Source organism: Choristoneura fumiferana, chromosome 9 (assembly GCF_025370935.1).
Source record: "Choristoneura fumiferana chromosome 9, NRCan_CFum_1, whole genome shotgun sequence".
Classification (NCBI taxonomy): domain Eukaryota; kingdom Metazoa; phylum Arthropoda; class Insecta; order Lepidoptera; family Tortricidae; genus Choristoneura; species Choristoneura fumiferana.
Window position 1 is genome coordinate 1,563,479 of NC_133480.1, and position 22,986 is coordinate 1,586,464.

Sequence of the window (22,986 nt, forward strand, 5' to 3'; positions counted from 1 at the left end):
TGAGATTTAAAGAGGTTCTGCTATATACCTAATATCAAAATCCTACTAATATTATAAATGCAAAAGTTTGTCTGTATGTATGTTTGTTACTCATTCACGATAAAACGGCTGGACGGATTTGGATGAAATTTGGTAAGTATGTAGATAGCTGGACATCTGGAATAACACATAGGCTATCCCAATATTCCCACGGGATAGGGATAAAATCTTGAAATAATAACCGCTGGGTTTAGTCTAGAAATTTTAGTCAGTCAGTTGTTCTTAACACAACCTTAATGAAGACCACGAATCTTGATATGTTTTGGGTATTCTCAGGAAAATTTTATAAAATCCCGGATTTGTTTAATAGTTTACGCGTGCATTTATATGGTAGGTATGCACACAAACTATTTAGTCAAAGTAAAAAAAAAAATAAGGGCCACTAGTTTCATCGTTAAAATTAAATCAAAAATACGTTTGCGTTTTTATCAGAACCATTATGAGATAAAGAAAACATTCCTAATACAAAACTACGAATAAATAAAATTCTTTATAAAAAAAACAATTAACAATATTTTTTTATAAATATGAATTAAGTATACAATTCTTAAAACGATCATACTAATAATTTATTTACAACAATAAAGAATTACGTTTATTTGTATTTTAATTTTACCAGTGAATCTTTGCGGGCCCCTAATTTCATCTGGAAAGTATATTTTAAGATGTGTGGTGTGATGGAATTACAAGAAAATAAAGTAATACCTACACCTACAACATAACAAGTCAATAACGTGTCAACCGTTCAAGACGAAAAATATAAGAAAGTAATTCCATAAAATAAAACACTGCGCTGCATTGTACACCAGCATTATCAATTCCATTCAAAACGTCCGCGCGACGTTGCGAGCTCGCCGCGGCGGCAACGCAGCGCAGCGGCAGCGATCTCACTCCGTGGCCACCGCCGCAGCGGGCCAGTCGCGTTACGCGCACGTCACGCAGCCAAACCGCAACGGGAAAAAAAATAACTAGTTTCAAAATGTCGTACTGCCTAGATGTTGAAACGTTTATAAGCGAAATTAAGAAGCATCCTGAGATTTGGGACCTAACCTGTGAGGATAATCGGCACAAGATGAGGAAACAACGGGCGTGGTCTGAAGTAGCCAGGCTGTTCATTGAAGAGTTTGATGGGATGAGCGAAGTTGATAAGACTGATGTCTGTGAGTTTCGTGTTAATTTAACTCGGTCTTGAACAATAGGTTTAGATTAGTTAGCCTTGTGAGGACGTTTTTTTTTTCATATGCAAATACACTAGTTTATATTACGGTGGTGATTTATGGTGACATTGTGGCAAAGCTACGTTATATTTTATGTAATTAGATTACGAGTATACTTGGCAAAAGTGACAATTACTTCTTAAAATTAATAGGTGTCATAAATCTCCTGTCTTCCTTTAGCCGAATGAACGTACGAAGTAAATTAGTCCTCTATTATATTATATTTAGTAAATAAACGATGTCAAATGTCAATTAAGGTCGAGGAATGCAGCGGGTCAGCTCTGTACATTAATTCCAAATAGTAATTAAATTAGCTTTCATTTACTACAAAGTTGCAGATTAATGGTGATTTATTCAATGTGATGTTTTGTTTACGGATACACGATAGGAAACTTAGTCAAGTACGTCGATGTAGTTTTAAATTTTAATTCAAATTCGAGGAAAGTAACATTTGGCTTTGGCGTAATGGTTATACGATGGGAAATAAGATTATTAATTATAAAACTGGTCTAAAAGCTAACACTTAGCGGCACGTCAACTAATAAGCAGACAGAATCAAACAGTTCGATTCTTAGAATCACATCCGTTCTCCGAGTGGCCATAAACATATTTTTTATTGCTTTCAGACAGAAAACTGCACGGCAAATGGCGGAATATACGAGACTCCTTCGTCAGACACATGAAACGGAACGACCCGAAAAAGTCTTACATGTACGCGAAAAACCTTTCTTTCCTCAACACAGTTTATAAAGCGAATTCCGGTAGCGAAGCGGAAGCCGAAAACGATTCCAATTCCACCCATCACTGGGAAAGCGATGACGATCGCAAACTCAAAAGCAAAAGACGACGATACCATGTACTAAACGACCACTCAAACTACAGTGACGAAGAGCCATCCACCATAGAGAATTTAAAAAGAAAACGCGTTCCAAATTTAAAAACTGAGACCTTGGAATTCGTAGAAACGCCAACACCCGTGTTCCCAGATAATTTCTCGATGGAGGATGAAGACAAGTCATTCTTCGAATCACTCTTGCCGGCTGTGAGAGAATTCAATATAGACCAAAAACTTGAATTTAGAAGTCAAGTGATAAATTTAGTTAAAAATATAAGGACTAGTGCGAAAAACCTGACTATTGAAATTGAGACTATTACTAGCTAGCTAACTACACTTCTAGGGTTACTGTACTTTATAGATTTATGTCGCATTCGCATTCCAATAAAGAATAAGATTTCGACTAAATTTTTTTTTTGCTTCCCTCATTTAAAAACCTAAGTGCAGGCCCAATTTAGGAAAAATATGGTAAAGTTTTCAGATAGCATATTATAAAGCCGAGTTTAGACTTGCAAGAAAAATTGTGCAAGTTGCATTACATTGCGAGGCCGTAAAGCCAACGAGTTTATAGTGATCAATCGAGAGCCGTAATGTAATGAAACTTGCGCGATTTTTTGCAAGTCTAAACTCGGCTTTAGATAGAAAGTAATGATTATCAAAATTAAAATCTCATAATTTGTGAAATTTATTCAAGTTTATTTGTGTTTTTTTTTGTATTTTCAAATTAAAATTCTGATATATTTTGTGCAAATATAATAATATTCATTGCGCCAGGTATTTCCTACCAAGTTCTGATTTAATAGCTACCGTCCTGCTATATAGGAGGAAAAATACGAATACTTAACGCGTTTCTACATCCGCCGAGTAACTGACTCATAGGATGTTCCTAAAAATAATAATTAAACATCTTGAAGAATGAAATCATTCATAATCTTTGGTAGGTATTTTGTTTAGGACACCAGTGAGATGACGTTGATGATTATTTTTATCCATTAATTGAAATACCTAATAGACTAGATTTCGGTACTTTACCGAGAATCAAAACAATGAAATTCAAAAAATTATCCATGTGAGTGTAATAATAATACACTTTACGCGGTACTGCTTCGTAGTGTTCGATATAGAATATTTGTGTTGTATTGTATTCTCAATGTATTCAAACCTCACACTTGTATCACTGTATCAAGTTTGAATTTAACTTGTGACTAACTGCACTTTGTATTGTAAGAAAGTGAATCTCCAATCGACGAGAAATTTAATAACCAACTAACTCTATAAAGTTTACAGAGTATGAAACCTTCAAAACAAACAAACATGGCGTAATGTCACGTAATACTTGATAAATCCTGGAACACAATTAGCCCACTACATTGTCAATTTGACACTTGTTATAATCATTGTAAATAGACCGTGCGAGCTGGCAACGTCGCGGGGAAAACGGGGATCGATACGCCACGCCGTAGTGCAGAGTAAATTTCTCTATTTATTTTATGAAGCACTTTACAGTGACCTTGATTTGATAGGTTTATTTATGCAACTAATGCTACATTTATAAAGTATTGTTTTGTTAGGTCATGTGGAATAAAAACAAATATTTTGAAACGATTGTTGGCGTTAGAATAAGCAATTATTTTAGGTAAGATACCAAGAAGTAATTAGAAGCTTAGATTGGTGTGGTGTCACTAAATATATCATGTTTAAAACACGTTTACAGCATAAATGGACAGACTTTTGATGTTTTTATTTTTGAAAGTTTAATATTCGACATGGTGTATTTACTTATAAATTCCTTGTAGAAAGGGGTGAAGATGAAGATGGCAGTTAGAAATAATTTGAATATTTTAACGATACCACGAAACACAACATGTAACTAGGTAATAAAACATTTCTTGATGACGTTACGTATAACTAGTGTTTAAAGCCAGTTTTAATTAGTCAAGTTAATGGCTGTATAATGACTAACATCCTAAAATATGCGCATTTATCTTTGCAATTATCGTAAAATCATCTAATCCATTGCCGTAGGTAGTAGAAACACTCCCTAAAACAGACCACCATTTTTATGTGCCATTTTCCAAAGCTAGAGCAGAAAATTAGAGTGGTAGCAATAAAAGAGAATGCTTGCGAGCTCGATACCATCCAACAGACAGTTATCTGATAGATCTATAGCACACTAAAGCCTTTTAAGGCTTTCTATCTGTGGCTCGATTCGACCGGGCATCTTTTGTAAAGACCTACGCAGTTAAACGGTATTATATTTACTAGGAGAATGTTCAGAATTCGCTGGCACTTTTCGGAATACACCAATATTCCTTTACTACCTTTGGTTCAATATCAGTTTAAATTGTAACATCAAAGACTATTTTTACTTACTAGGCAACGTGACAATCAGTCTTATTGTTTTTATTCTGATGTAGAAACTGGCATAAACAATGCTAAAATATTTCGTCAACTATACTATCGAAACAAAACCAACTGAATCGTGGTCCACTGTGGAACCTTTTTACAGAAAGTGTCACAGTCACATCGCATTGCCTGACAAAGAAAATTATGCGACGCTTAACTGTGAGATCGTCCTACGATGGGTCGGGGATCAATTGGTTCGATAGTAGGTATAGGTAGTCATTCACGAACAGTTGTCCAATTACAAAATTGTTCTTGAAACCTGAAAGCCCGTACAATCTACTCCTCAAATAGCATGTTATCTATGTAACTTCCAACAACAACATACTTTTATTGGGTGTATAAGTTTGAATTCAATTTTCTCATAATCACCTTTTCTGGCTTTTGAGGTTCAACATTTTTTTTTATATCTATTAAACCTACATGCATGTTTCTTACATGGTTTGATAGCTAAATGTATGTAGATTATGGGGATATCAATAACTCAATACCGACAACAAGGTACCTTTTCCCAGATAACGCCACATTTTGACAAAATCACGCGTCTTCGTGGATGGCACTAGATACTTAGAACAAAGTCAGTTTCTCTTCAGGCAATTAACAAGTCGTCAATCGGATAGCAGAGCTAAGGTAAGGGATAAGGTTAATCGATTCTAATTATGAACTTACGAGGTCCTAAATTAGAGTCCTGGTAGAGTACATTCAAGGAAATTGAATCGCGTACCAAGGTGGAACCTTTTGATGGCCAACTATGATTTCTTTAGAAAATGTATGGGGAAGCCATGACGCAAGTAGCGCAAAGGTACCCTGAGTACATAATTCAGTTTCCTCGACAGTACATCGTACCCTTGTACGATAAATATGAAAGTATGTATCTGGATTTTATACATATGTATCCAATATTATATTACTTGGTTTAGGACTATCGACCAGTGGAAATTATCACAGGATATTTATTATTATTAAAAGCTTTACAAATTACAACGTGCTACAACGTGAAGCTGACGAATTCTTACATAGGGCAACTTTATACGTTCTGTTGCAACTTTCTACTTCGCCATGTGTAGCTGGATATTCAGGCGTCGTATTTCCTTAAAGATTCTGGGTGTTCAGAAAGTTAAGGTCACAGGGCGTGGGAGGCGTGGGATGCTCTGCATTCTATTTTCTTCAGGTACTTACTCAACTTCCTAAGACACGATGGTGTCAGCGTCTGGCCATTTAAAGAGCCGTATTTGGCTCAAATTCGTGCAGATTCCATGGAGATAATTTGTATGATTTGTAAGTCGGAAAGTAGATATATCTTGTTATTTGTCACACAGACAAGGTATAGATTTACTGGCTTATGCGGTGTCGTTTTATTAAGTATACTAGCTTGTTGCCCGCGACGCAACTCCGTCTCCGAAGAATTCGTTTATCGCTATCCCGAGGGAACTATGAAACATTCCGAGATATAAGCTATCCTAAACTATATACGGTCGAGTTCATAAGCTTTTGAGCAAAAATTTGATCAAAAATATCTGAACACGACTCTATTGTTAACGGCGTAGATCAAATTTTTACTCACAAGTTTATGAACATCACCGGGACTCTAATTATCTGTGTACCGAATTTCATCTAAATCGGTTTAGCGGTTTAGACGTGATGAAGTAAAAAACAAAGACTTACAAACTTTGGCATTTATAATATTAGTGAGATGTTATCAGTATATGCAGGTACACACAGTTTCGAAGTCCGTATCCTAGTGTTAGAAATAATTATTTGTAGTTTTCCTTGAAGTAAACAATAATGTTTAATTATAGCAAAAAAAAAGCTCAAATTCAGATTCCTAAACGGAATTCGTATATAGTTTTCGAACGAAATTTTCACATTTGACAGTTGTTCAGAGATTTTGCGCGCACATTTTTATCTTCTTGTTATAAAGTGAAAAACAAAGTAAATACAGTATTTTAAACCAGTGTTAGTTGGACCTCTTATTTAAATAATTTCGTTTAATTCAGAAGTGGGATTCGAACCCACGCCCACTCTTGTGCCTTTAATAGGTTTAAAATACTGTATTTACTTTGTTTTTCAGTTTATAACAACAAGATAAAAATGTGCGCGCAAAATCTCTGAACAACTGTCAAATGTGAAAATTTCGTTCGAAAACTATATACGAATTCCGTTTAGGAATCTGGATTTGAGCGTTTTTATGCTATAATTAAACATTATTGTTTACTACAAGGAAAACTACAAATAATTATTTCTAACACTAGTCACTGGAAATATCAAACAAAATCAACACGTGATTTGGTGATTCAAGTCTTTCAAAGTCCAAATACAAACCTAGTTCCTAATCTACACAAAAACAAACTAAATGAGTTTGCAAATTAGCCGGATTCAAAAACAATGGTTAATCTCAACTATTTTCAACACTGATTGATGGTTCTAGCATCCTTGGCTGAGTCAATCGAAAAAAAAAAAAAACTGGCTAAGTACAAATTGGTGCCGCATACAAAAGGTTCCGCACCACCCATATAATTGCCGTTATTAAACAATGAACAAAAAACGAGAAGGAACATGTCTCTTATATGGAAAACCCCTTTAATTTAACTTTATTGAATTTCTAACTATAATCTAGTATTATGCTTGAACACATTATGCCTGTGAATGAGTGAAACCTTACTAATAAGGGTTTCGCTGGCCCCCTTGGAATACGGAACCCTAAAATCGGGCATTGCACAGTGACGCAACTAGGTACAAAATAAATAATAATGCGTGCGGAGCGGCAACGTCGCGGCGCTCGATCGATCGCAGACGGCCGTATCTCGCCGCGATAACATTGGGATGATAACGGGTCTTGACTTAGGAAAGGCCTGTATAAGAGAAGGAATGAGGGTTTGTTGACAGGCGAAATCGCTAGATGGCGTTAGTTAGCAAAGAGAGGTCCGTTTGACGTTAGTCTTACTTGTGATTGGTTCATATTTAAGGTTATTATTATTCCCCTTGATGGCGGCCTCAAGGCTTGGCCCAATGTCAGTTACGTACGTATGACAGGGATGCGATTGGTTCTGCAAAACGCCAACAGTTTGACAGCAGCAAGAAAATAATCTTGACTAGAAAAAAAAATCCTTTTCGGCCGAATGTTGTTGCTCGAGTCACGTGCACGTCACACACAAGGCTCCTTTAGTTATTAAATTTAACCAATCGCAAACGTGATGCAAAAATGTCAGTTGCCAGTTGGAGCTTGAGATGTCAGCGTGAAATAACTTCTGTCACAGAAGCCCTCATTCATTGCTAAGTGACGAGGGCTATCGCGTATGAATTCGCCGCTAGAGGCGCTAGTGTAGCGAGAGGTCTCCGAAATGTCAAATGTCACCGTTTTTGGGTGAGCTTTGTCCTCCCTTTTTTCCGAACAAAACGGGACGCAACACTGTGGCATGCTCGATATTTTTATGGTACGGTTTTAAGGTATTAAATAGAATCTAAATGTAAATGTTGTTTTCACGCCCGTAATAACAAACTAGCCATTATACTTCAGGCAGGCCCTGACATGTGATGAATCGTGGATGCTGAAGTCTATGACCCTAACGAAGCGGCAGCTGACGCGATAGGTCTTGGAAGAACACAAGTCGATTATCCCACCAGAAGAATAGGACGCGAGGACCACTCGCGTGTTAATTCCCAAAAATTTAAATTTTCCTTTTTTTTCCACAAAAATTCCACATTCCACAAACGACTAACGAACAATTAACTAGTAACAATTGCTAATTAATTTAAGAGTATTTAATGATTTCTAACATCATCAGGTTTATCATGAACAAATATATATTAGTATTAATTGCTATGTGCATTTGTGATCGTTGCACAGATGTTATAAAAGGCCTCGCTTGAGTATTGCCAAGCATTATGTACTAAACCGTCATCGCCAGCGGTCGCCTTTAGATGTTCAAGTTCAGCACCATTGTCATTATTATATTTAACACCGATAAGAGACCACAAAAAAAAATGAATTTTTAAGTGCCGTATTAATTTCTTTAAGTGCTCGTGTGTTACTTGAGTTCACGTTTGTGTATAATTTTCATGAAATATTGCGCAAGTGTTTGTAAAAATCAGTGAGGAATTGAAGACTTGTTAAACCAATATCACAATGTCGAACATGCTGAAATGCTCCGCTCCTGAGTGCTGTTCTAACACTAGGGACAACCCTAATCTCAAGTTTTACGATTTGAAGACGATGAGAGCAAGGTAAATAGGTAGTTTTTCCTTAGTTGCCATTTTTTATTTTGAAAGAATAAACGCTGCCAGCATCATTTTTACCTTGTCCATTTTTTTGTATCTTTCTTGCATTCTACTTATTGTAAACTGAAAATAAAAAATAACGATACCAAAGATTTATTTCATTTGATGATTTATGCCGAAAAACGGAATGTGCCGAAAACGGAAAACGTCCAAACAGGAATGTGCCAAAATCTATATTCTATATGATGCAGAAGAACATTTGCTAATGACTCACCAGCTATAGTTGACGAGGACTCATTAATTTGTAATTCACTGTTCCTAGGATCTATTTACTTGAGATATACTCGTTAGCCAAATGAACATCAGGTTCATTATTTATGAGTAAATGCAGTTGCAGCTCGAAACCAAGTTCCTTCAAACGTACCAAGATCAAGTACCACTTATTAATAGGCCATGCCAGAACCCACCTCATTCAATTCAAGCTTTCGTGTGTGAGCACGGAGTTAGATACCCTGAACCTGAACTCTGTACAAAGAACCCAAAGTATAGTGAACATGGATACAAATCGTAACTAGTGTATAATTTGTTACAGATTAGCAGAACGGCTGGCGGTTTTAAATCGCTGGAACGTCTTTAACAATCTCATGTTTGGAGCGAGTTCGACTTCGCGCAATATCTGCGAAAATCACTTCCCTAATAATGAAACGCCGGAATCTGACGCCGCTCTTTGCTTCCAAAACGATCTAAGAATTAGACAAGTCAAAGTAAAGAACTCAAGCACACAGACCTCCACAACACCAAGCCGAGAGACAAGGGCTATAACTATCAGGATACCGTCATCGCAGACTCCACAGCTACTGATTATATCTAATGCGAATCCCGAATTCCAAGCAAGATTGGTTCCTGAATCAGACGCAAACCCCGAGGCAATGGATGCCGGTAAGGATCTGCCTGCAAATTTTACAAATCCTCGCTCGAGATAGTCGATATCAAACCAGAAGTGGTGAGAAGTTGATACAACTAGCACTATTAAATGTGAGAGCACAGAAATAGATACAAATCTTGTAAATTCTTTTACCGGAAATAGTCAATAATAAACCAGTAATGGTTAGGTGCATCACGCCTAACAATACTGAATGTGAGAGGACTCAAGAAACAGTTGATGATATTGTAAGTTCCTTTCCCGAAATCGACGATGACAAACCAGTAGTGGCGAGGTGCAGCACACCTAGCACTATTAAGTGTGCGCGCACAGATCAAACAGATTCAAAACTTGGATTGGTTTTTTAGAAGTCTTTTTGTATTTTTTATTTCAACTCAAAATTTATTACTTTTACGGTTATCCCATGTCTCAGTTTGTATTTTCGAGATGCAATCTTGTAAATTGTTTGCCTAACGTAGTTGATGATACATCAATAGTGAAGAGTCGCACATCTTGCACAGTTACTGTCAGCGAGAGAGAGCTCTAGTTCTAGACCCATTTTATCAACAAGATCACATATTGGCCCAAATGAAGGAAATAAAAGTTTTGAAACAGCTTCCAGAATATCAAATAAATCGAATCCTCGACCGTCAAAAAATCATGTGCGTCAAGAAGGCATTCATAATGTCACTTTGCCACTTTGCTTTGCCTTTTATCAGGCAAATAATTATGTTGGATGTATTCATATGGGACATTATCGACAATATGTTGATAATAGGCAACTCACATAGTACAGGATGCAAATAATTATGTTGGATGTATTCATATGGGACATTATCGACAATATGTTGATAGGCAACTCACATAGTACAGGATGCAAATAATTATGTTGGATGTATTCATATGGGACATTATCGACAATATGTTGACAGGCAACTCACATAGTACAGGATGCAAATAATTATGTTGGATGTATTCATATGGGACATAATCGACAATATGTTGATAGGCAACTCACATAGTACAGGATGCAAATAATTATGTTGGATGTATTCATATGGGACATAATCGACAATATGTTGATAGGCAACTCACATAGTACAGGATGCAAATAATTATGTTGGATGTATTCATATGGGACATTATCGACAATATGTTGATAGGCAACTCACATAGTACAGGATGAGTGTTTGCGAGGTACATCCTTAAATACTAGTCCAGATATAACTCATTACTGACTCTAAAACATATATAAAGGTCATTCATGGGTCAAAACTGAATAAGATAACAAATAGCACAGTACCCACAAGATTTACAGATTCAAGAAAAAAAAATAGCTACATGAAGTGCCATAACCATAACCGTGCAAAGATTGACAAAGATGACGTCACACACATACTCGTAGACTATATACCCACTTCGTAAACATCGAGCAATCAAGCCGAAAAAAAATTGTTATGACGACACCGACAAATTCGTAGATGTGACAGGTTCAATAGGCACTACACGGCCATGTGTTAGTTCACGTTGATGAAATGTGAAAAAAACGTCTCACACTTTTATTTAGCTAAATATCTCTTTATTTATATTTTGCATTCTAGTCATTACATTTACAGCGTTATCTGTGCAAGCAAAGACTGCTAAAGTATGTTATTGTAATAAAGAAGCAGACGGTGGCGGTGGATTCGATTTCCATACTGGCAGTTGATGCGAATTTAGATCAATTTTAAATAGTAGATTGTACAACGCGAGCATAAAACGAGCCATTTTACCCAAGCCGTTCATATAGCCACCCGAGCCGGTACGGCGAGGGTGGATAGACACGTCGAGGGGAAAATGGGTTTAATGCTCAAGTTTTACACTGATTTTCACTTAGATTGCGAGGAAATGAAATAGCAACAGTGGAAACAATAATTCACTTTCTATGTACCTTTTATTTTTATTTTAATATAATTATTCTATTTTTTTAATTTTACTGATTTATTTTGATTAATTTTCAGTTCTATATAAATTAATAGTTATTTATGAAACAAGAGAGCTAAGTTGTTTTTTGTTGAGAGTGTTGATTTTGAATCCCGAGTAAGCGAAGGATTCTGTAATGAATCACGAGCGTCAGTGAGTGATTCTAGGTTAGAATCCTGAGAGCAGCAAGGGATTCAAATACACGAGATGCAAAAAAACTTTGGTCTCGTGTGACACACAATTTTTCACCTCAGCAGCGAGAACATCATTTAAATATAACGTAAGAGTAAAACCCCATATACCAATTTGTTTATAAAACAAACAATTTTTTAAAATATAATCCGATTATTTAAGAAACAAATATAATAATCACATTTAAAACCATAAAAAAAGTGTCCAGTAGATACAATACAAATCTCATACTCATAACATGCATTGTAATTTGAAATTTGAAAATTTGACCAAATGTCACACTTATTTTTTAATACTTCAAAAAGCCTCATTTTGGGTTATTAAAAAGATTGAATTTATTATAAATGTTATTAAACCTTTAAATATGATTTTATTAAGATTTCTATTACATAAACATAAATAATTTAACAAATATTTATTCCAACTGTAGAGGCAGTATACGAAATTCTTTTAAAAAAAAAAAACAAGAGAAGCGGCTTGCGTGCAACGAGGTTGCATACTTTATTAAAAGATCGGGAAAATTTACATTTTGGAAAAATTTCGTTGCCATGTAATTTATTAGGTATCTATCGATATATGTTTAATATCAAAAATTTAATTTAAGATCGTAATCAACACATTTGATCCTATCTCTCGCTTTTTTCGTGTTGAAGTGAAATGACAGTTCAAAGTAAAGTTTAAATATTTAGAATTCAGTGAGTAGACCCAACACTGTACTCAGCATTTAAAATAATAATAATTAAAAAGTTACTGTGTCTCACGGTGTGCAAAATGCGATTTTGCTCACTGATTTCTCATAGCAGAACCTGCCTGTTTGAGGTCCTGAGGTGAAATAGTTATTTGTGTCACATCACAAGGGAGCAAAATGGTGTATTTACGGCGAGGGCGTACATTGAATCCAGAATGTAGCAAAGGATTCTACAATAGAATCCTGAGCGTAGCGAGGGTTTCTAAAGTAGAATCCTGAGCGTAATGAGTGATTCAAGTGTTAACGCCCAAGATGAAAATAATTTTGCTCCCGAGTGGCTCATACAACTTTTCACACCGAGCATTAAAGAACTTGAAAGAAAAAAAATCTAAATATTATTAAAGAACAAACAGCATAGAAAATGGCGTGGCTTTACAATTATCAACTTCAAAAAATGGCATTTGCAATAAAACACTTAGAAAAGCCTTGAACAGAAAAGTTACACTTTGCTCCCTCTCGTCAGGGAGGAAAAGTTACTTTTCTGAAGGAGAGGTGTGAAAAAGATATTTTGCGATTTGGGTTAACAGGTGCACTAGTCATTTAACTAGAGGGTAGAAAATAGTCGAATCAAAATCCAATGATGAACCAGTTTTAAAAAGGAAGAAGTGTGCTGTGATATTAAGACAGTGGAAGTTTTTTTCTTCAGTATTTTGTTTAGTTTTTATTTTCTTATTCGTATAGGTTATAATATTTATTGTTAAATATAGTTTAGATTGTTTAAGTTGTTTCCAATTGTAACGAGTCAAAAGAGAATGAAAGTATGGTTCAAATCGAAAACATGGTTCCTATCCTATTATATATGTCATTATAATTTTTGTCGATCTCGCTAATATTGTATTTAAAAGTTTTAATTAATTAAGTATTTATTTTTGTTGATCTCTTTATTTTGTATTTGAAGTATTAATTAGTTATTTAGGTATATTTTTATTTTATTGTTGAATTAGCAGTCATTGAATAAATATTTTAATTTCTGTAGTTATGGTTTTTGTTAATATTTTCCATTACATTTTTGAATTTCTTCGTTGTTATGGGTCAGTCCAAGATGATTTTTTCTTTCTTTAAATATGATGCATTTTTATGATGCAGAATTTCTCGCAATTTTTTCCTTATATTGCGAATGTTTTCGATTGTTTGTCATTATTCTTCTTAATACTATCATTTAATGTTATTATTTTGTCATAAAAACATTTCAGTCTTATTTTGGTAATCAGTACCTACATATCTATTGTTTTGAAATACATAAATTAACCCAGCAACTACCAAAAAGTATTTTTTATTTTCCTAAGTATCATCATTTAAGAGGGTTTATATTATACCTGCTGAGCTTGCAACGTTGCATTTTTGTTAGTTTTTCTCGATTGTTCCATAAAAATTGAATGAAAATTAATAATGTCGTCTGATAGTAAATGTGTCTACTCCAATAATTATTCCTTATAGACTTATTTTCTTTTTAAAACTGGTCATAAACATTAATTCGTTTTTAAGGAATATAAAAGTCTATCATGAATATTATTGGAGTAGACACATTAACTTATAATTAAGAAGGATTCTATCAGACAACATTATTATTTTCATTCAATTTTTATGGAATAATCGAGAAAAACTAACAAAAATGCAACGTTGCCAGCTCAGCAGGTATAAACGCTCCTAAATCACATTTAGTTCACGTTTTGAACACTCGATCCAAAGGCAATCACAGGCGGTAGGTAATTCGCTAGGTATCAATGATAATAATATAGCTGGACTAAAGGAAGATATAAGAATGAAGACATATAAAAAAAAAAAAATTTTTTTTCCTCACTGCTCAGCTTCCACTTCTGGAAAAATTGACTTTCAAAAATAAAAACCTGTTTTTGCCACAGTTCGACCAAAGCTTAATTAATTAAATAACTGAAAGTAAGAAACCGGTTGCTACTTAATTGGCTTTATACCGTTAAATTTTGTTTACGCCACTCCTATAAGGAAATCGATACAAGTTCGGTTTGTTTTTATGTTGTAAGTACCTAGGTAGTTTCAATTAATGATCTGTGCTAGATTTTTGCCTTGAAATGGGAACTACGTCCTCCATCTACTTTAATGTTGGACGCTTATAGGAGTATATCACATTTTAGGTACTTCTCTCCTTCCCCATCACAGAAGCAACTCCTAGCAATAGCAAGTTTAGTCGTCTTCTTTATTTAACTAAAATAAACTACAGAAACCTTACGCAACACGGTCCGAAAGTTAATTTATTTTATTTACACCAATTCATCCCCATTTGCTGAACGCGAGATCGAAATGCGTAAATTCACTTCAATCTATCAATTCCACGACACTCGACTCGACGCCGAACTTGTCGATTCGCATTTCCAAGCATCGAAATTCGAATATTTACTCGGCGTGCACGGAGCGGCAACGCGGCAACGGCTTGGCAACGCCGCCCGTGCTTTGTATGAACAAGATCAGCTGCTTTGTATCCAAGTGTGCGGCAACTCAACTTACGATATTTTTGTTGCATTTGAAAAGGGATAGCCTAATTCGGCTGCAAGTCCACTGATTATTTAGAATTATTTTTTTATATACATTTAGATATAAGAGAGACAGTTTGTTCTAGCTGAGTTGCCTATCAAACTGTGCCGTTAAATGTTTTTTTTTTTATTAAATTAAGTAATATTAATTTAAGTACTTTTTGGAAACAATTTGATTTAGGTACTTGTTATTCGAATCACAGAAATATACAGAGGCGTCAATAAAAGGAGAGGGTTATCGACAGACTGGTTTAGGTTTGACTGACTGGTTTTATCATGAATGGATATCTATTGACATAATGTAGAACTACCCGCTACCTACAACACCAATACAATGAAACCATAACAACTAATGAGGGTACGTGACTGGTGGGTGATTGACACCGCGCGCTTGGCCGCGACCTCTTCGTAGCCAGAAGCCTTATTGAAGCTTATTGACCTTATTGTCAACACACTCGGAATCGCAATCTTTTTCACCACTTCTTTCTGTCACATGGTGTAGAATGGGGATCGAAAGAAATGGTGAATACGGACCTTGGCGCTCGGGCGTTAAGCCGAGTTTAGACTTACAAGAAAAATCGTGCAAGTAGCATTACATTACAGCGCTCGATTGACCACTACAAACTCGGATTTACGACCGATTTTTCTTGCAAGTCTTACTCGACTAGACAATACGGCCATTGGTGTAGTAAAGAGATTATTTTGTTGCATATTTTTTTATACCTTCCTGATCATGATGACGTATTTATTATTCATCACTAGCCTTCGTAAAAGTGACCGCAAATAGGGGTTGCCAGGTGTCAAGTCAAAGATTGTTCAGAGTGAGAGAGAGTTAGTGCGCTACACCATTCGTTACGACAAGAGGGCCGTAGCTAGTTGTGTCAATTTTTTACAGATGTTGTTTTTTTTTAAAACGTCAACTGTTCTACTGATATTATGACGTCGACACATTTTATACGTAATCTGCCGTTGATTTTGTTTATATTACACTTATAGAGATTCGTGGAATTTTTCGATATTTCCGTTATTTATTGCCCATAAAATTATACACGATGATATTAAATCGGTGATCACGAGTCGAAAAATATGAATAACACGCTAGAATTGAACTTAATAGGTGAGGTTTAATGTATTTACCTCTGTTTAATTAATTACAATTGTATTATGTGATATTGTTAAAACCAATAACCACCGGACCTAGTCATCGTACATGATTATAATTAGGTATAGAATTTAAACAGATATGATGAACAAAAAAAACCTACCCGCAAAATTTCATTAAAAAAAAAATGTGTTTTGGTTTTGTGACGAGCGTCATAGATAACGCAAAACTAGCTCTAATTCGGACTTTCGTTAAAAAAACTGACAGACAGACACAGTACCTAAAGACAAAGACCTATAGCTACATGTAAATTACACAATTTAAGGCACAGCACGAAACTGCGAAGTATTTTTTTATATTGGTACCTAAATCATTCCACCTACGCGACGTTTGCAATAAAAAAAAAGTATCTGGTGGTAGCGAGTGGTAGGAAGTCCATTTTCTTTTTAACGGTCCTTAATAAAATTCTAATCTATTTGAGAGTAAAAACGAGAAAGCGCGAGAGCACTCTCTTTTTTTTTTATGATCATGAAAACAAAATCCATGGCACAGGAGCGGGCTTGGAGCGGGTAGTAAAATAATGTCGTAAATAAATGTCATAATTCAAAAGATAGGTAGCTTTGGACTTTGGATTGTCTTTTTTTTTTTAATAAACTGCAACGTCGGCAACATCAACGCACACTACATAGAAAGACTTCCAAATCAACCTACAACATTCTTATTTAATACAAACTTATGCGAGACGATGGCCAAAAACGGAACTAAAATGGCAACATACTAATTTAAAGTGTGACGTGTGACAGCAGCGCTAGTCACCGGGTCAGAATCAGATAACTTGGTAGGCAAAAGTAGTTAATTTAGCCTAGGCAGTCTAGACGAGGTCACTGCTATTCCTGGGCTGGTAGCCTCTATTGATCTTATATTAAAATAACTGCTTCATTGGACTGAAAACTAATTGAGAACTCGTTTCAATCACTAAATAATAAAATTTGCGGACCGAAATTTTCGGATCCAATTCGGACCCTACTTTATGAAATCTCGGGCCCAAATTTGGACGTTCATGTCATAAAGAAAGTGATATTGCGCATGTAGGTCGAATCGGACCGTGCTAAGTCTGCAATGTTGGTACGCCTGACTCTGCGTATCATGTTTATGTCACTTGATATTACTGCGAGCGTCATTGCTACTTGACTTATGAGGATAAAATCTTTTTTATTTAGAATTAATTTATATTTAAATTGTGGAGGGTAAACAAAAGGTTTACTAGCATTCTTGGCACGCAATGGCGCCACGAATGACACGATCGAAACGCTTTTAAGCGACACCCATGTGTCAATCAGCAGACAATAAATTGAAAATCACGTTTTATCACAAGCGTTTTATTCGATTTCATTTTACTACTACTATGGCGTTTATACGTAGCACAAACTTACTGTACTGATAATAATATAGTTTTTTCTTTGCGAAAAATAATGTTTAGGTAATCAAAACACGAAATTGCCTTTTCTCAATGTTTATCAAATCGATTGTTTTTTTTTTAATAGTTGAAAAAACTAGCCATGCGCACTGGCTAAAATAAACATTTTACCTCCGAAAAGCTTTAACTACAAACTGATTGATTTGTGAAAAAATACCCTGAACTTGGTTTTACCAGACTTATCACTCCGCCCTCCTATATTATTATTCTATCGCTATAGAAGACATTTTTGCGACTACAAAATAAAATTTTATATTTTTAGACAAAAGGGTTTAGTCACATATTTTTTAAGCATCTAAAAGTCATGCAATACAACAGACGTACGACAGCCGAGTCCTCGAGCCGTGACCCCGTGCTAAAAGCATGTTTACAATGATAAGGGTTCACTGCCCCGCGTAATTACTCATAATCAGATTTAGACCGATTTTACTTCATTTAGGAGTTTCAAGGCTCGAACTGTTAACATCTTCACACGTCATCAATTTTGAATCCAGTTGAACCTAAATCGACTGAAATATTGTATTGATTGCAGTACCTATCATCATGCACTAGGCGTGAATAGGCTGTCACTAAACCAGTGTATTGCACCTTTGATCAGTTTCTGGTCAGTTTTAGACATTTATACCTGCTGAGCTGGCAACGTTGCATTTATGTTAGTTTTCTCGATTATTCCATAAAACTTTAATGAAAATGATGAATGAACTGTTCATAATATACATATAAGTTAATGTGTCTACTGCAATAATTTATGCGTGATAGACTTTTATATTCTTTAAGAACCGTTAATAAACATTTGTTCGTTTTTAACCTTTTAACCGCCAATACGTTTTCATTCGTACGTGACCGTATCGCCACCTACACGGAAACTATATGACATTTTGTCTTAATTATAAGACTGCGGCGAAATGAGCTGGATAATTTTTGTCTTATAATTCAGACAATGTCGGTTAAAGGGTAAATAATATAAAGTCTATCACGAATAATTATTTCAGTAGACACATTAACTTGTATATTAAGAAACAGTTCAAATCAGACCACATTTTTAATTCATTCATTCATTTTTTATAGAATAATCGAGAAAAACTAACAAAAACGCAACGTCGCCAGCTCAGCAGGTATAAACACTCTTGCAAAAATTAATGGGGACGTTGTAGTACTTTTCCTAAATGTCTACATGTCCAAACCTTATCTACCTGTAATAGTAATGTGTTCATTTTTGACATCAGTGGGCTATGTTGTGGGGGAGCCAGGCCACCAGCTCATCCCATGGCTTCAGTGATGACAAATATGATGCATCCGACGATATTTAACTCGCGCTTTACACTAGTGCACACGTCATTTCGAAATACCTATCGATAATGTTCACAACGCTTTATTTTTGACATAGTATATTGAATTATAATACGCAAGAATACCTAATTAATAATGTGGTAACGCAACGCTAGAGGCGACAAAGAAAAAACAACATTTTCGTTTCTTTTTCTTTTCTATCTCCGAATTTAATTTGTAAAAGTAATCCTGCCATGTAAGCCCGCAGCTACATCAAACGAGACAAGTCAGTTGCTAGGTAAGGAATTTGGGAGAATAAACGATTTTTTTATTATTGGGCAGATTTGAAACAAGTACAAGGTTTTCGTCAGGATTCTGGCTGGATTTAGGTCTTCTTAAGGAGCAGGAATGGTTTTTCTTAGATATAAGGAACTGGAAAGAAAAAAAAAAGTTAGAGGACAATAGGGAGTTAATCAATATGATAATAATGGAGAAAAACGTATATGAAAAATCTAGCATCCTAACTACATTTCTAAATAAGAGGTAGAGACGAGAAACGATTAGAACGCTTGAAGAAGTTTTAGGTAAAGCTAGCAAATGACAAGGTCAGTGCTAGCTGAGCACGTGATTGTGTCTGAGTGTCTGAGTTTAGTTTATATATAGGATGGATTTGTCCTCATTGTATACTGCGGCGCACGCCGCAGCTTGCATGGCTGAGGCGCTGGGCTAGCGCATACCGTGGCAGACGCTAGCTGAGCTAGAGACTGTGTGCTTAGTTACCTGCGCATCGTCTGTGTCCTCTGTGGATACTGCGCCATGACGCCGCAGCAGGCATGGCTGGGCTAGCGCATGCCGGGACGGACGCTAGCTGAGCTAGAAACTGTGTGCTTGGTTACCCGTGCATCGGTGGTGTATGTGTACTGCGTCAGGTCGCAACTTGCACGGCTAGGCTAGCGCACGCTTTGGCTAGAGACTGTGTGCTTAGTTACCTGCGCATCGTTTGTGTCCTCTGTTGATACTACGCCATGACGCCGCAGCAGGCATGGCTGGGCTAGCGCATGCCGGGACGGACGCTAGCTGAGCTAAAAACTGTGTGCTTGGTTACCCGTGCATCGGTGGTGTATGTGTACTGCGTCATGTCGCAACTTGCACGGCTAGGCTAGCGCACGCTTTGGCTAGAGACTGTGTGCTTAGTTACCTGCGCATCGTTGGTGTCCTCTGTTGATACTGCGCCATGACGCCGCAGCAGGCATGGCTGGGCTAGCGCATGCCGGGACGGACGCTAGCTGAGCTAGAAACTGTGTGCTTGGTTACCCGTGCATCGGTTGTGTATGTGTACTGCGTGAGGTCGCAACTTGCACGGCTAGGCTAGCGCACGCTTTGGCTAGAGACTGTGTGCTTAGTTACCTGCGCATCGTTTGTGTCCTCTGTTGATACTGCGCCATGACGCCGCAGCAGGCATGGCTGGGCTAGCGCATGCCGGGACGGACGCTAGCTGAGCTAGAAACTGTGTGCTTGGTTACCGTGCATCGGTTGTGTATGTGTACTGCGTGAGGTCGCAACTTGCACGGCTAGGCTAGCGCACGCTTTGGCTAGAGACTGTGTGCTTAGTTACCTGCGCATCGTTTGTGTTCTCTGTAGATACTGCGCCATGACGCCGCAGCAGGCATGGCTGGGCTAGCGCATGCCGGGGCGGACGCTAGCTGAGCTAGAAACTGTGTGCTTGGTTACCCGTGCATCGGTGGTGTATGTTTACTGCGTCAGGTCGCAACTTGCACGGCTAGGCTAGCGCACGCTTTGGCTAGAGACTGTGTGCTTAGTTACCTGTGCATCGGCTGTGTCCTCTGTGTATACTGCGCCATGACGCCGCAGCTGGCATGGCTAGGCGTAGCGCATGCCGGGGCGGGCGGTCGCTAGCTGAGCCGCGCTCGCGACACTCCGCACATAACTCACAATCACTGCACACACACTGCACCTGTCGACAACACACATAGTCAGGATATAGCAACGTTACAAATTATAGGAAGCTATAGGCCGATGATTGGAGTCCGAAAATGGAGTCGTAAAATATGGAATTGCTATTGGCGCCAGCGTAACTATTATATTGTATTGTTGATTTGTAAAATTGCATTTTTTTTTTTTTTTTTTATACGATGAAGGCAACGAGCAAATGGTCCCTGATGTAAGAGATCACCACCGCCCATAAACATCTGCAAACACAGTATTGCGAACGCGCTGCCAACCTAGAGGCCTAAGATGTATTTTCAATACAGTCGATTTAGATAAAATATACAGTGATGCTAAAGATATTAGCTATGGAGCCAAGTGTAAAATAAAGGTCATAGCAAGGAAACATTAACTTAGTATTTATTTATTTATCGTATGGCGATTACACACTGGTAAATACATTTTTCAAAAAATTATCTCATGCAATTGATATTATAACTTAATTAAAAATTACTTATTTATTTAAAATTTACTTAGTAAATTTGTTACACGAAGTCACGACGCAAAGAACACGCAATATCTAGAAGGCTCCTGCCTGACCTGACTTGAAACGTAGACATAACCGATATTTACTTAAGTGCACAGTTGCAAACATTAATAATGATGTTTTCTTCGCAGGTGTGTTACTGTAATTTATATTAAAACCGTAAACATATTTTCACCGAGACAATTTAAATACTTTTTACAATTATTCTTTTACCTTAATGTTATTATATACTTTAACTTAACGTAGGTACTTATCTCACCTAGAATATCGCTTGACATCACCTTGCAAAATTAAACACTTTTTTTAAAAATGCCAGCTTGGAAATAATAATATTTATTTGTTGAATTTTCCCTATTTACTGCGTGGTTTTGTGATTTTAATTAGCGTTCCCAATTTTAAGTTAGTAAGGTAATGCAGATTGCAGTCTACACAGCGTACTTATAATATAAGGAAGACAATTATAACAGTACTATTTCAAAATAATCAAAACGTCAAAAAAAAATCATAGGATAGAAACCACAAAAAAGTCACGTTCACCAGTTTTTTAAGAACATAATCGATTAGTAAGTGTCACAATTATGGTTATCTACTCGTAGCATTGTATGTATGTATGTATGTAAACTCTTTATTGTACAAAAGAAAATTAACAAAATAAATACAACTGACAAACTTTAAGATACTTGTACAAAGGCGGACATTGTTTTTCCGCAATTTAAATTATTTTAAATCAGGTTTTTTTAATAACTTTTTTTTCTCATTACATCTGGACATGATTGATAATTATTTAAATGGACAGTATTTTGAAATAGAGCGTCAACAATAGCTGAAAAATATTGCCTATACGCGTATCCAAAATGAAACAATCAGTAGTAATCAAAACGGGCTATATTTATTTGTATGTGTTTTGTTTCTTTTCTTTTGTACAATAAAGAGTTTACATACATACATAAAAACATACCCTTTTGTACAAAATTAAATAAATTTTACAATTGACGTTTACTTTGAGGTCCATGTACGAGTAAAGAAAGAAAGAAAGAAAGAAATTTTATAACAATAAGCAATAAAACACAATACATTAAACCCTTAAAAATATGACTATGTACAAAAAATATATAAGCTAGCCTAACCTATAAATAAAAAATCCCTCCTAGGTCACCGTCGCTGTTCATTGTGCCCAGAAGGCCGGCAGCATTCCCGTGTTGTATCTCAAGGCTAATCCTTTGCCCAAAATAGCTGCCAGCCCTCTGGTCACCTGAAACATCAATGAGGCGCGCGGATATCTCACGGCCCTAGGCCCTAGGGTCTCAAGACCAAACGGCGCAAAAATATAGCCCTCCTCAAGGGCTGCATATTTGGCCGTTTGAGTGAGTTGCTGCTGCGGCACCGGCCATGAAGGACGTCGCTGGGATGTGTGGGAGCTAGCGTATCCGGATTGGTCGATCCCTACACGTCTTCTCTCCGCTCCGCTCGTCTCCGCCTCAGTGGAGCCGCAACCTAACACGTGGACGCTCGCGATCGCATTCACATGTTCCCTGTCTCCCCCCTTCGGACCGCGCCTGGTCAATGAGGGCTAGTTTTTCCTTTTAACCACGACGCAAAAA

The 22,986-nt window shown here is 36.6% G+C and overlaps 2 protein-coding genes across 4 annotated transcripts in view; both read left to right on the forward strand.

Moving 5' to 3' along the window:
- The first annotated feature begins 909 nt into the window (after nucleotides 1-909).
- Nucleotides 910-2,499, forward strand: LOC141430932 (uncharacterized). The gene is made up of 2 exons (XM_074091821.1): nucleotides 910-1,199; nucleotides 1,883-2,499. Exons 1-2 carry the CDS (start codon nucleotides 1,019-1,021, stop codon nucleotides 2,416-2,418), a joined length of 717 nt encoding a protein of 238 aa, XP_073947922.1. The 5' UTR covers nucleotides 910-1,018; the 3' UTR covers nucleotides 2,419-2,499.
- A 5,874-nt stretch (nucleotides 2,500-8,373) lies between these two features.
- Nucleotides 8,374-22,986, forward strand: part of LOC141430931 (uncharacterized) — a 15,773-nt gene continuing 1,160 nt past the window's right edge. The window contains exons 1-2 of one of the 3 annotated variants that reach the window (XR_012451678.1): nucleotides 8,374-8,718; nucleotides 9,305-10,154. Coding sequence is in view for 1 of the 3 variants with exons in the window: in XM_074091820.1 (XP_073947921.1) it covers nucleotides 8,621-8,718; nucleotides 9,305-9,695 (489 nt within the window). In the remaining 2 variants the exon portion in view is untranslated. Of the gene's footprint in view, nucleotides 8,719-9,304; nucleotides 10,929-22,986 lie in introns of those variants that run through there. The other 2 variants (XR_012451679.1, XM_074091820.1) reach the window with 2 other exon arrangements.

Coding starts and splice junctions, on each gene's coding strand:
- LOC141430932 (XM_074091821.1), top strand. CDS start 1,019: ATGTCGTACTGCCTAGATGTTGAAACGTTTATAAGCGAAATTAAGAAG. Junction 1,200..1,882: donor AGTTGATAAGACTGATGTCT/GTGAGTTTCGTG, acceptor TATTGCTTTCAG/ACAGAAAACTGCACGGCAAA.